At 40.8% G+C, this 14652-nt stretch overlaps 1 protein-coding gene across 4 annotated transcripts in view; it reads left to right on the top strand.

The window, feature by feature from the left end:
* The window catches only part of BCAR3 (BCAR3 adaptor protein, NSP family member), a 97954-nt gene that overhangs the window by 80048 nt on the left and 3254 nt on the right, over positions 1-14652 (top strand). For 3 of the 4 annotated variants that reach the window (XM_057429309.1, XM_057429308.1, XM_057429310.1), the window contains 6 exons: positions 5791-5919; positions 7057-7499; positions 8093-8193; positions 9971-10611; positions 13515-13630; positions 14454-14625. In XM_057429309.1, the coding sequence (XP_057285292.1) occupies positions 5791-5919; positions 7057-7499; positions 8093-8193; positions 9971-10611; positions 13515-13630; positions 14454-14625 (1602 nt within the window). Of the gene's footprint in view, positions 1-5790; positions 5920-7056; positions 7500-8092; positions 8194-9970; positions 10612-13514; positions 13635-14453; positions 14626-14652 lie in introns of those variants that run through there. The other variant, XM_057429311.1, reaches the window with a different exon arrangement.

The raw sequence follows: 14652 nt of genomic DNA, 5'->3' as shown, positions 1-14652 counted from the left end.
AAAAATAATCAAAAATAACTTTGTCCATGTGCTCTTGGTCAATGATACTAGTTTAGTGTACAGGAGAAAGTAAAGGCCAACAAGAATGTACTCTGCTTGCTCATGGGTATTGTTTAAATGCGTGGTGCAAGTCTGTTGGTCTTGGTGGCTGATGAGTGGAGTTATAAGTGAAATCAAATATGTTGTACTTGTTATAATTAAAATTAAAACATATTATGAATTGATGTGACTATATTTAAAAAAAATACTTGTAGTGCCAGTCAGTTATTCTGATCAGGATCACAAGAGTGCAGGGTTAGAGACTTAAGGGATCTGTGCAGCCAGTGAAGTATATCTTGATCCAGAATTGGAACTTTGACAAGAGATTGTTCATTTTCTGTGTGAACAAATTGATTGCTCTCTAGAGCAATAATAATAATAAATAGAAAAATTTAATTCCTTTTTTACTTTTCCAGATGATTTTAGTGTCCAGTGTCTGTGCATCTATCCCTTTCTTCCTTGTTTCACATCTTTGTGTTCCCTCTTGGTATTTCCTGCCCCTGCCTCAGCACCTCCTTCATATTTTTCTGTTGATTGATCTTGCTGTTAAATTATCCACTTGACTAAAAGCTATGCAAATCTTGCAAAATTTAAGGTTTTAATGAATCACAAACTATTACCCATCTCCATTTATTTGGAGACTCTGTAGGACCTAGGGATTTTACAAGTTCAGGAAGTGGTAGTTCAGAGTTCGTGCTGTATTTAAGCAAACAGCAGGCCTCTAGTTTTTGAGAAAAGACAGATTTGGGAGAAAGGTGTAATAGACTTGGTTTAGGTAGATAAAGTGCATTTATTGTAAGTTTAAGAAAGGCACTGGCTTATTTCCTCAATCAGATCACGCTTCAGTTTTCATAGAGCTGTTCTTATCTATCCCTAATAATTACCTCCTTTTTCTTTTTTTCTTGAATTCTTCAAGGCAGTGTGAGCTCAGGTGGCTCCAGGACTGCCTGTTGCGCCAATTTAAATATCAGCTGGCAGAGCTGTGCAAAGCACCAGGGAATAATAGAGATTGGATGGAAATGGTGGCCACCTTTAGTTGTGTGCCTGTAACAGTCCTTGGCTGCCCTTGAAGTACATAGTACTTTGCCAGAAGGATAGGAAGAGATGTGATGGGAAATTGCATGTTATCAGAACTGAAGGAGCTGATCTAACATGACAGATTTTGGACCACTTCCAAGCTGTGTCCATAAAGTAAAAGTCTCTTCCTCATAAATCAAGCTGTTTAAAAAAAAAAAACAACACAACCAACCAACAAGAAAATCCAACCAACCAAAATCCCCACTTAATCACCTTAGAGAGGAATTAATAACAGTAGAAGTAAGCCTCCATAGAAACCTGTGTGATTCTCATCTCCGCTGTTTTGATGCCCTATTGGTACATGTACTTCACTGGAGTTGTTGGAGATACAAACTGAGGAAAGAATCCACTGCCAGTAGGCAACAAAAGTAACTGTGGGACTTTTATTTTGCTTATCACCAACCTCAAACAGTAGATTATTCAGCACAATTAAAAATTACTGTAATGTGAGAAATTCAGCCTGGATGGTTGACACAAGAGCTTGCTACAGTGAGTTTCCTTTGAAGGGTGCCAATCTATCAAATGAAAGTAACTCCTTGGATACACGAACAACAGTTTATTGTGAGAAATTACCATTAACGTGTTCACAAGTTTCACAACAACAGCATATTGTGGTAGATCAATGCCTGTTTAAGTTTACCTAACTAAGATCATATTTTGGTGTTAGATTTACTTTGATACTTTCTATTTTTTTTGTATGCTAGAGTAACATTTGCCTGCAAAAAAAATGTAAAATAGTACATGACATCAAGGGTAGTTTGTTACATCAGTAAGGAAAATCTGCTTTTAGTTTAATGCCCTGAAATAGATATCCTGTGTGAAATATAATAAATCTGCATAACATTTATTGAAAACACTAAATTTACTGACTGGAAATCCCCCCCCCACCCCGAACTCTTAGCTTTCTGTTCTCCATTGGGTGTGTAGGTAAGTTTGAGGGCTTCTGCTGGAGGTTGATAATACTTTGTTGCTCAGTAGTTTTGTATTTTTCTTTTAAAGACCTGTTCACAAAAAGCTCAGCATGCAGGAATATCTTAAAATAGCACCAGGACTGGAAACAATGCAACTAAAATGTGAACAAACAGTTCTGGAAAGCACATACTTAGGGAGAGTTCTTTGTAAGTCAGGAAAAGCATCTGTATTGGAAAAGAGTTCTGTTGACTTGATTTGCTTTTATATTCCAGGGATCTCTGACAGGGTTGCTACTATTTGGAAATCTTTTGAAAGAGTTTAAACTGGAAGCTTCCCTGTGTTGCTTCCACCATGTTTTGCTGCAGAATATACTGAAGTCTTTTAATTTTTGCCCTAGACCTGTTTTTACTTTCATTTTTTACCATCCACTTCGCAATCTAGCTGTAAATTCAGGTTTCTTTTTGTCATTGGATAGGAGTCAAGATGGCATCTTAAAAAAAAAAAAGAGGACTTACTAGTAAATGGAGGTTTGTCACTATGAAGTTAGTGCCAATTTACAGCATACCATTACTGCCCATTAGCTTTTGGGTGCTCTTTGGAAATGAGGCTGAAGTATCTGCATCATGTTGTGTAGAATAGGTCACCTTTTCTATTAAAAGAAAGCCCATTGCCATAGCTAATGTTGTAGGTTTACACTCTTCTTTATTTACAGGCTAACATGCTTGTGAGTCTGTGCCAGGAATGATTTTTGAGAGTTCACTTGCATGACGTGGATATGAGCATATACAGAGATTCTTGCAGGACCTTGAGCCTCAGGTACAGTGTTTAGCATAGAAAGGGTTAGGCTGATATGATTACAGTCAGATCATTGGTAACACTTCTCCTTTAAGGGGCAGGGTTTATATGAGGAATTGGCCTCAACCAACAAAAAATTGTCCAGGAAGACATGCTATTACTAAACTTGCTTACTTAGGCAGCTTCCCCCACCATGTATTTTGGGATTTGTGCTAGCCACAGGAGTTCTTCCACTAAGTCCAGAGTTGCATAAGGGTTATTTAAGCATGTTTGCTTCATCTCAGGAGATATCTGACCTTTGGCAATCAGAGTACGCTCAGTGTGGTAGACCATGGTGGAGAGGATTTTTAACACACCAATAATCATGAATGTTAACCATTTGTTTGGTTTGGATTCCTTAAATGTTTTTCTTGTTGTGTTGCTTGATGTACTTCAAGTGCAGTATGTGTCTCATTACATTATTTGAGTAGTGAAAAACCTATTGAACAACCAGAAGCAGTTCTAGATTTCTCTGCTGTATTCATAATTCATGTGCATCTGTAACTTGATCATCCTGGGGTTTTAAGATAATCTGTGTCAGTACAATGGATGAAATTGGCCCATGCACAAAGATGTATGGCTCTTTTTGTTGACTAAGAGTCTAGCTCTCCTAAGCAAATTCAGGTATTTCATTTGTGTACTGCAGTCTGTTCCATTTACAGTAGCTTTGCCTACCACTGAGGTGCAGTGGTATGCTTTTGGAATGATGGTAACAACCTGTACAGTAGTTTTCTGTGTTTCAAGATCTCTATTCAGTCAAAAGCATCTTTCAAAAATGTAAGTACAATTTATTACAATTAAAGTAGCAGTTCCTTTCAGAAGATCAACAAAATACACAGCTATGAATGTTAGAGATTTGTATGCCATTAAAACCAAATGCTGTGATTTAGATTGGAGGGGGTACTATAAAATTTCTCCAGCCACTTACTTCCTTGTGTGGTCAGGGCAAAGGTGCTCTTGAAAAATCTATCCTCAGTGTTTGTGTTCTTCACTCTACCTACCGTTTATGCAAATGCTGTAATACTTGTTACCATCCTCTAAGATGTAGTAGTAAAATAGGTAACTGTTAATCCTGGAATCAGTGTCAGTCAGCTTTAACTGGTACCTAGCAATTGGAGCTGGGAAATGAAGGCAGCGAGTATGCGCTGCTAGTTCTTTAGCTATGTTAGTGTGATGGGTCACAGAGGTGTGGGGTGGAGGGGAATGTTAGGGTTAGGCTCGGGGAAGTTGGTGAAAGACCTTGACCGTACAAAAGCACAAAGGATTTACTCCTTGTTGAAAGTGCTTGTCTGTTTTGAACCACATTTGTATGGATACATACCACCCTGTTGCGGTTCACACAAGCAGAACTGAGGTGATAAGTGATTCTTTACCAGGTGGTTTTTACCTTTTGCCTTTGCTAAACTATGCTAATTTGTGTTTGTCTAAGAAAAACCTTAGTTTTCTCTGAGAAAAGTAGAGAGCAGAGGAGAATTTATCTCAGAATTTTTCTGGGCTCCCAGCATGTTTAAATAGTCTTGGCAGCAGAATGCCTCTTCTGGCATTATTCCACCAGAAATCTGCTGTCTAGTAATCTGTTGTAATTCAGTCTGCTTGAAATCACAGGGAGGATTGTTGAAACAAGTGCTAAATGTATGCCACCTGCTCCCACGGTTAGGTGTTGTGAATGCTCGGTATGAAAAAGGAAATGCTATAGAGAGCAAGGCTCATAGAGAGGATAGGATTGGTGGGCAAGCATTACCAGTTCATGTTTGAATAATGCATGGGTTGCATATTTACATCAGTGTGTCAGTGAAGGGAACCTGTGGGTTTTGGCTCATGTTCAGAGCTAAAGGAAAAATAAAATCCATAACACAATGAAGCAAAATCTTGCATTTTAGTCTGTACTCCAGCTGGAGGCCTCTCTCTCGCATCTCACTCCTTCCCTGTACTTTCTTTGGAGAGAGGGTATACTTTGATTCTTTGATCACTGTAGAATATTTTACATTGAATACATAGAATTCAATACAGTACAATATATAGAATATCCTGCAATGAATCTCTTGAGTATTTTAGGCTTTGGAAGCTCTTCAGCACCAGTAAGAATGCACTGGAGTCCCCAGCCCTTGGGGGATGTAAGGAAGTCCAAAGAACTTCCCTCCACTGAGGGAAGCTTATGAAAGTATATGACAACTCTCTAGAGAAGATTCTGCACTTTACTTTGTTGGCCACACTGCATCCACAAGAAAGACTTAGGAGCCAGGGTGGTCCAGCATGGAAGCTGTACCCTAAGAAGAGGCAAAGCTGGGAACTGTCCAGATAATTTTATAGTAGTTGTGTAGTGGTGGTGGAGATATCTCTAAGCAGTTCTCATGTGTTTTGTGCTATGGGGCACCAGGACCTTTTCCCCTTAAGAAGGGAACATCATGGGCATGCAGATTTAATGACCATTAAAAGTAAGCCCTTTAAGGTTGAAAATTTACTTTGTCAAACTGAATTTAGTGCAACAGAAATATTTATGACCAGCCTGTCTCAATGCATTTGAAATGTTCTTAATTGGATGGGGGAGAAAGAATCTGAATTGAAAATGGAAGTTTAAGTAGGAGGAAGAATATTGGAGCAGAGCATTTTGGTTCAGATCTGTTTTTGTGGGTATAGTTAGAATTATTGTTGGGAAGAGGAAGTAAGAGGAAGCCTTTGTAGGTGTGTCACTGTTAGTCTGATGTACAGACAGAACTCTGTGCTCTGTTCTGTGCAGTGTATAACAATCACACATTATCTCACCGAATGCTGGATTTTACAAACGCAGAGAGTGAAGCCAAGCCAGGCTGCTGAAAGCAGCACCTGCATTCCAGTGGCTGGTGCAGATCATGTGATGGAAGTTAGAACCCAGGTAAAATGTTAATCACTAAACTTGGCACACTTGTAGCTTTTAATCTTTTATTACAGTTTTCTAGGGAGAGGCAGGTTATGGACAACAGCCCAGAAAAGCTGAAGAAAGAGTTAGAGGAAGAACTGCAGCTGAGTAGTGAAGACTTGCGTAGCCATGCTTGGTACCATGGACGTATTCCTTGGCAGGTACGTACGTGGTCATTGCATTGCCAAACATGCTTTGAACTTTTGTAGGCAAGCAGAATTGTACTTAAGTACTATACACATCTCTGATATCTTCATTAATTTAATAGAAACATAATGCTTGTTTGTGTGAAAGCTATGGTATTTATCACAGCTTGGTAATAAAATGAGGCTGGGAAAAGATTCAGGGCAGACAACAGTGGATAACACAGATATTTCATGATTTGCGTGAATAAAGGTAGAAATGGAATTTAAGCTTTATATGAGAATACTATTTCCACATATTGTTCGGGCAACACGGACATTAATTTGGTTCAGTATTCTTAACCAAAGCTAAGGTGTTCTTGTGTATTTTCTTTCTTGCACCTGGAATTTGGGGGAGGGGAAAAAAGTCCCACAACAAAATCTATGCAATAACTTGATGTTAATCCTTACAAACATCTTTGAAATGTGTTAAAGCTGTGGCTGCGTTGGAGTTTCGGTTCCCAGAGCGCCTGGAGCTCCCCCTGCGGGGCTCCCGACTCTGGCCGGAGCTGCAAGCTGCATTTCCCCTCGGTAAGGAGAGCCCGCACAGCACCCACATACGCTGCACCCAAGATTAACTGTTAGATGCAGAGTTTATCACATGACAGGACTAACTCAGAACAGGAAAAACAGGATTGCTCTGACTCCTCCTAGTACTATGCAGTCAGTATTCACGAAGAATAAAAAAATGAAAGCTTCTGTCACTTAAGGCAATAATAAAAAGACAATTCTGGTGTCCTGTAGTAAGTAGGCTTCTAAACCTCAGTGTGACTGTCTATTCAGATGTTTTAAAGTCTAAAATCCTGAGTCATTGCTTTCTCTTCATGCCTTATTTTCTATTATCAAACTATAAGAAATACATTGATGTGGGTCATGCTGCTGGGCATTTTCAAAGAAACCCCTCCAGATCTCTGCTGTGGGATGGATTCTTAAATTTGGAATTGGAGACATGATTTTTCTACTGCACTTCATGCTTTTCTTTATATTTCTGGCTCTATCTGTCCTTCCAGAGCAGCCAAACGAAATCCGATGTTTAAGAATACTTTGTGGTGTGTTGTTTGACTACTTGTTTTCTGATTCTAAAAGTCTTCTTCTAAAATCCTTTTTCCTCAAAAGGTGGCAGAAGGCCTGGTTCAGAGAGATGGAGACTTTCTGATCAGGGATTCTCTTTCCAGTCCTGGGAACTATGTTCTTACGTGTCAGTGGAAAAATACCTCCCAGCATTTTAAGATCAACAGAACAGTTCTAAGACTCAATGAAGCCTACTGCCGTGTTCAGTATCAGCTTGAACTGGAAAGCTTCGACAGCATTCCTGGCTTGGTTAGATACTATGTTGGGAATCGCACACCAATATCAAAGCAGAGTGGAGCAATTATTTTTCAGCCTATCAACAGGACTGTGCCTCTCAGGTGTCTAGAGGAAAAGTATGGTGTAACTCCAGTCCGACAAAAAGAGCCAAGTAACCCTGAAGGAAAACCAGAAACTGCAAAAAGGCTGAGTCTTGGTATATCCAGCATGCAATCCCCGGAGCACAGCATACCCAGGGGCAATCTTTTGAGGTACTTTAATTTTGCTGTCCTTATGGAGGGAAATGAGGTAACTCTGTCAGCTCTGGCTGTAGGTGATATGAATTTTCACTCTGATTTTAGACAGGAAACTAGGTATGAGGGTTTGCTGATTTTTTTAGCAAATGAGTGAGAGCAAATGTAGGCTCTGGAAGCACAACAGCAGTGCAGCTTGTTCTTTGCGAATCTCGACTAGAATAAAACAAAGGATTAGAATAAAATCTTCTTGCTGCTCCAGAGAAGCTTTTCTTTCCATGTTTGACTTCTGCAATAAAATGCCAAGTGTGGGATAATGGATCCTAATTTCAGTGTCCAAATCAAATGTTCCATTAAAAAAATCTCAACACCAAGGAACACCGTCATGAATGTTGCAGGGTCACATATATTATAGCCCATTCGTTTCTGCCACAACAGCATGAAATACCTTTTATTCTTATAAGCTTCCCAAGTGGGTAGCTAATGATCCTTGCACTGTTTTTGATATATTCTGGCAATTATGTATGTGTGTTAAGTGTTGGATATATATGGTTTATATAATATATATGTATATATTGATATGGCTTTGTTTGCATTTTTGTTTACCCTAGAAACAAAGAGAAAAGTGGTAGTCAGCCAGCTTGTTTGGATCATGTTCTGGAAAAAAGATTCCCTTTGAAGGCTCACCAGTCAGAGAGCTATCTGCTAATAGGTATGTTCTGTAATTAAATGTTTCACACTTAGAATCTGTGTGTGTCCAGGTAGTCCATTATGCTTCATACCAAAGTGAGATTGTTGAGTGTTCTCAGTCCTGTATATACAGATATATTTAACAGCCAGTGTAAGCTGTGTTAGCATATTGCTTGCTCCTTAAGTCACTGGAATAGGGTTTTCACTTACAGTGCACCAGGTAGCTGAGTACCTTGGCACACAGCTCAGTAGGCTTTCAGAGGAAAAAACTAACAGCTACAGTTGGCATTAGTATCCTTTTGACAGTATGACTTTCCTTGCTTGTGCTTTACAAGAACTGACTTGTCTCATATCATTTTGACAAGTCTATTAAGTAGAAGCCCTGTCTCATGGAAGTCTGGTAACTGCTTCCACAAGTATGCAAGTGTGCTAGTGTTCCTCCCCAGGAAAAAAAAACACTGCTTTGGCTTTTGTATTCAACCTTCCCCCCCCACCCCATCCCTTTTGCTTTTTGTTCCTTTTACTGCTGTCTGGTTCCATGGCGACTGTCATTGTCTTCCTCCAGGGATACAAGGTGTACCAACACCTGATTAGTTGTTGATGGTGGCTTTTTCTTTCTCATACTCTTCAGAGATGTAAGCAATTGTATCCATACTAACATACTGGCTAAGGAAGTTTCAGGGATTCATCTGTTCTCTAGGGACAAATTCTAGTGTTTCACTTCTGAGGCTGCTAGTCATTTTGAACGTGGTAGCTGTTGAAATTTGTAGTGCCTGTTGTGGAAAGAATTCTTGAGACAAAGATAATATTGAGTATTTGTAAAGTGAGACTCTATCTTGATAGAAAGGGTGTGCTCCTGTCTTTAGCAATTGGATGGACAGGTATTCATTAAACAAGTTTCTGTCCATCTGTACTTGATCATCTTACTCCAATCCATGGCTGCAAAAAGTTTTCTTTTGGTACTACACCAGTTAATCTGAAGAGTACTGCTGTGTACTTCATCATGGGGTCCTTCAAGCACGTTCTGGTATGATACTGCTTATGAGTGGTGACAGGCTGTGCTTTGCAGATTTTGTCTGCAGAAATTGAGAGCCAGCTGGAAAAAACCAGCAAAGCCCATGTGCTGCAACTGGCCATTTTGCTGGGGATACCAGCATATGCATGGAGAACTGCAGACTGGGAATGTCTGATAGAGGCTTCAGTCCTAGATTGGATGCTGAGGTTTGAGTCCAGAATGAGGTATAAATACACAGAAGCATGTGAATGTGTTTCTCCAGCTCTTGCCATCAGCTACCATTTAGGAAAAAGGTTAGCAGCCCTGAAATTCATTCCTTCCGTACCTGATGGCAGGTTCAGGCTCGACTGTGGGAAGCTTTTCTTTCATCTCAAACTTGTCATTCTCAGAAGTGACTCATCTTTTATATGGTGTGGCTGGAAGTTTCTGCTTTTATGGCCTAGATCAGGTTACAAAGAAGCCTCCTATTCCAAGCTATGGAGACTATCCAACTCTGACAGTATAGCCTATGTATGCAGCAGGGACTGGAATTATTGTCAGCATTACCACAGAATAATATTATGGTGCAGCTGTTCTGTGTATTTGGGATTTGGGGAGGATCAGCAAGAGAATGGAATTTACTGGCTAGCTCATTCCTCAAAATACAATTTCATATGCATTTTGTCAGAAAATAACTGACATGATCTGTCAATATTTTCCTCAGGAATCAGCATTAGGACATGAACCCTGGGACAGGCATCAGGATACGTGTTTTGGCCTTCTAAAATTGCATTTTCCCTTGCAGGTTCGAGACATCCATCTCGATTACCTGAAGCAGATGCAGACCCATATCCAAGCTCTCCTGCATTTAGAACAGGCAGTGAGCCTTCTCTAAGCCCCACAGTTGTTCAGAAAGTCAGGTCTGAGTTACAAGTAGGAGAAGCTCTTGGAGGATCAGACAGTCAGCTCTGCCCAAAGCCTCCACCTAAACCCAGCAAAGCACCCCTGAGAAAGCCTCCAGATTCTCCCTTAGCTTCCCACAGTTCAGAGGAACACTACTGTGAACTAAGCCCTGCCAGAGATCCTGCAGCAACAAAGCAGCAGTTATGTCAGAAAAACAGCTATGTGGAACATCCGATACGAAAGGAGAGGGGAACACACTCATTCAGGAACTCTGAAACAAACTATTTGATCCTGGAAGATGACCCTATGATGAACTCTACAGATCCTTTAGAAGCTTCAACTCATATGGCTGAAGATGACAGCATCTTTTCTGCACCTGTGTTTGAGACTGTGTCTAGTTTTAAACCGAATGATTTTGAATCCAAACTACTTCCTCCTGAAAACAAGCCATTGGAAACATCAATGTTAAGAAGAATTAAGGAGCTTTTCACCAACAACAGTGCAAAGGTTATTGCACAGCATATTCTTAGAATGGACTGCAAGGTAAGAAAACTCTTGCATTTTATTTTGTACTGTGCAAGTTCATACTTTTTACATAACTATTTTGAAAAGATTAATGGGTAGATTTGCAGCTAATACAACAAATGTATTGACTTGATTGTAGGAATTTTTAGGGTGTCGGGGTGTTTTTTTTTCCCACATTGGGAAAGTTTGGGTGGTTCAGCCTGGAGAAGAGAAGCTGTGTGGAGACCTTTCAGCACTGTCTAGTATCTGAAGGGGGCCTTACAAGGGTGCTGGAGAGGGACTCCTCATCAGGGGCTGTAATGGTAGGAGAAGGGGTAATAGGTTTAAACAGGGGAGATTTAGGTTAGATGTAAGGAAGGAATTTTTTACTGTGCTGGTGGTGAGGCCCTGGCACAGGTTGCCCAAGGAAGCTGTAAATGCTCCATTCCTGTCAGTGTTCAAGGCCAGGTTGGACAGGCATTGAGCAACCAGGTTTAGTGGAAGCTGTCTCTGCCTGTGGCAGGGGCTTGGAACTAGATGGTCTTTAAGGTCCCTTCCAACACAAACCATTCTGTGATTCTATTTGAAGAACAAGAATGTTAACCATCCCTTTGGACTAAAGGTTTCCCGCCATCCTTGACTTAAGACTCAAATTCTCAGGGTTTCATACATCCTTTTAATCTCCTATCAGTTGCTGTGCATCTGTGATTCAGCCTTTCTTCTATACTGGAGGGTGAGCTGTCTGTGCTGTAAACCATTGTGGAAAGTACCACTTGTGACAGGAAATAGCCAGTTAGCTCACAAGGGCAAACAGTAGACAGACATTACCTGATTGCCATACGCTGGCTTGTATGACGTTCAGCGGAACTAAATGTATTTAAACTAGATGCTCCTTTTATCTGAGTTTCTGTCTTACAGCTGGACAGGTGGTGGGGGAAAATGCCTATCAGGCCTTGTGCATTTTTCTCCTATGAGGACTGTATTGCTAGGAAAGTGTTTAGAAAGACGTAAAACCACAAAGCATTATTTTTCTACAATGTATACTTTGTTCAGCTGACAGAGCTGGGGATGGGCTGTTGGTTCAGAAATAGGGCAGGACAGAAGTCATTTCCTTGTGAGCTGTTGACTTTCTGTAATACATGAAATGCAACTGCAGTTAATCTGCACCACTTTGCTGGGCTGCCAAGTGCTGTACCTGCCAGAGAGCAGCTACAGGAACTGAGTGTTGGGGCTTTGTTTGGGTTTAAGTGCAGCTTGAGAAGCAACATGCATGGCTACTTACTGGGCAGCTCCACTGCAGACAAGAAAGGAAGTGGTAGTGCTCCAGAATAAACATGTCTGGTGCTCAGCCTAGCACTGCTGCACTGATTCACACCTCAGGTCTGGGAAGGGGGTAGTTCACCAGAGCAGCAGTGGGGTAAGTGTGCCATTCCCTGCCAGCTGCTGGGTTCCTGCCAACATCAAATGCAGCTTCTCTCCTCAGTATCAGTGTTGGCTGCTGCCGAGTGAGGCTTCGCGTAGACATGGTGGCTCAGAAAAACTCAGCTCTACAACTGCTTGGTGTTTTCAGAAGTGATAGACTGTGGCTTCTTTACTATGGTTCCAAGAGCAGCAAGAGCATTCTCTGACATTTTAGTTCTGAAATTCACCTTTTCTTCCTTGAACCTCGTAATAAAAAACAGAATGTCTTTTAATATATTGTTAAAGTGTATGTTGCTTGAAGGCACAGGATATGCATGCCTTAGAGAATTAGTAAGGGAGTTTTATATATACTATATTCAATTAGGTTGTTATTAGTCTCCTTATTTTAAATTCTATGAGCTCTGGAATGGGGCCAAGGAAACTGCCTCTTGGAAGCGTGGGAGCCTGTACAATTCATTAGAAGTCACTGGAGTGTTTTACAGAAACAGATTTTTGGGTTTTGGAGCAGGAACAGTAACTGGCTGGGACATGTAGAGAAGTCTGTTTTATCTTTATCTTGCAGTGCTGAGAGCCAATGACTGTCATTCCTTGTTAACTTGCTGCATACTACCACACTGATAAGAACTGCGTGATGCAACAGGATTGGCATGCGAACTGGGCCCGAATAAATGTTTTGTACTGAGATCTGTGATAAGGCTGAAGTTCATAGCTTGTCTCGAGTGGCAGCAGTGGCTGCTTGCCTTTTAAATAGTGAGATTTCTAATAATGAGAAGAGCACCCATATGGTGATGGAGTATCTGCCACTTGCAGGCCTGAGAGGACTTTTTTTGACAAGGAAGTAGCGGTCAGTGTGTCTCTAGGGACTTCAGACCACTCCTGCATCTCCAGAAGTGAAACGGGTTTCTCGACAGTGCTAGATTTTGTACCAGGGAGGCTTGTTGTGTGGCCCAGATTGCTTTCATCTTTTCATAACCAAGAAAGCCTGCTGATATGTCAGTAAATAGCAGGCAGATGGGTTTGTGCATGTGTCATCATACAGGCCTTAAACCAGCAGATAATCTCACATTAGTATGTTAATGTGATTTTGCCTAGAATTAGCAAATTAGCATATATAATTGCTATTGCTATAACCAGTAGCTAATACTGTGTGTTTAAAAAGCAAAGACAAACTGGTAAGGGTGTCAGCTTTCACATGCCGACTTCATTAGGCCCTCAACATTGTGTCCTCCTTAAAGGCCTTTTACTTATTAATCTTTATGAGGAACCTGTGATTTAATCCAAAAGCATTCAGAGCAATCATCTTTTTAGAAATGAAGATGGCAAAGCAAATGTTGGTCTTTTTGTGTAAGGCACTGAAAGTGCATTAATCAAATTTTTCTTAGATGACTGTATCCCAGGGTTGCATGCTGTGCCCTTAGCTCTGCATGCCCTGCACTAACCTGGAGGACTTCAATGTGGTTGCAGGGAGGGTTTGAAGTAAATGAGTTTCAAATCACGTGCAGGTCTTTTGCCCTTGGCAGGTGGCAAGGATCCTGGAAGTGTCTGAAGAGATGAGGATGTTTATGGGAGTGAACTCTGGGCTGGAACTGATCACCTTGCCTTATGGACATCAACTGCGCCTTGACCTCATTGAAAGGTAAGTGTTCCTATTACTCATTTCCAGGGCAGCTGGCCAGGAGATCAGAGCATTGCTACATTGTACTCTGCCTCCTCAGAGTGCTTGCCTACAGGTTGTCTGAATTCATGTGTACAGAGGGCAAGGTAGAGAGATACGGCATAGAACTGCTTTTTGCATAGGAAACATTCCATGACGTCCTGGGGCAAATCCATGCATGTAACACAGGGAAAGAGGAACTGTCCTTAGAGCTCAACACCCTCATCTCCTTAAGAGCTCAGCCAAGCCAAAGGTTAGGGGGGACCTAGAATATAGCTGAATGTGTGTTTCTGGAAGAAATTGAAGGCAATAGCCTTCTGCAGCTGGGGAAGAGGCTAGAAGTGCTACTAAAGTAAAAAATGATCAGCAGATCTTATTCTAATACCTCTGCACAAGTTGAGGGGGAACAATTAGGGGTCTTCTATCCCTGATCTAGCTTTTCTGCTGCTCTGAATCAGATTTCAGTAGTTTGGTTGCTGAAAGTTTGGGGGAAGATCCCACGATTTGAGTGCAGAGGACAAAACGGAATTAGGGCAATTTTCCCAGAAGTGTTCATTCATTCATTGCTTAAGCACAATTTTTTATACTAATAATATTACAGGAAATCTTACTAAATTTATTTTAAAAGCCAACATGTCTTATGTTCTGTATAATGGCGTTACTGGTCTTGATACAAAGATGTTGGCAAGAGGAGGTTTACTGGGGCACACCAAGCTATTGAAATAAACCTTTGAACAGATTTTCCTGAACACATGTAAAGCATAATTATTTAGTAAACAGCATAAATAAATTGTTTCATTTACAGGCACAATACCATGGCTATAGGAATAGCTGTGGATATCCTGGGTTGCACAGGAACAGTAGAAGATAGAGCAGCAACATTAAACAGGATTATCCAAGTTGCAGTGGAGCTGAAGGACTCACTGGGGGATTTGTACGGATTTTCTGCCATTATGAAAGCACTGGAAATGCCACAGGTAAAAATCTGTTTATGTTCCAAACCA

The sequence above is a fragment of the Pezoporus wallicus genome, unplaced genomic scaffold, assembly GCF_028554395.1.
Source record: "Pezoporus wallicus isolate ANWC-B61680 ecotype Strahan unplaced genomic scaffold, APGP_CSIRO_Pwel_v1 contig_593, whole genome shotgun sequence".
Taxonomy (NCBI): Eukaryota; Metazoa; Chordata; class Aves; order Psittaciformes; family Psittacidae; genus Pezoporus; species Pezoporus wallicus.
Note: the sequence above shows the minus strand (reverse complement) of the source record. Positions and strands in the feature narration are given on the sequence as shown.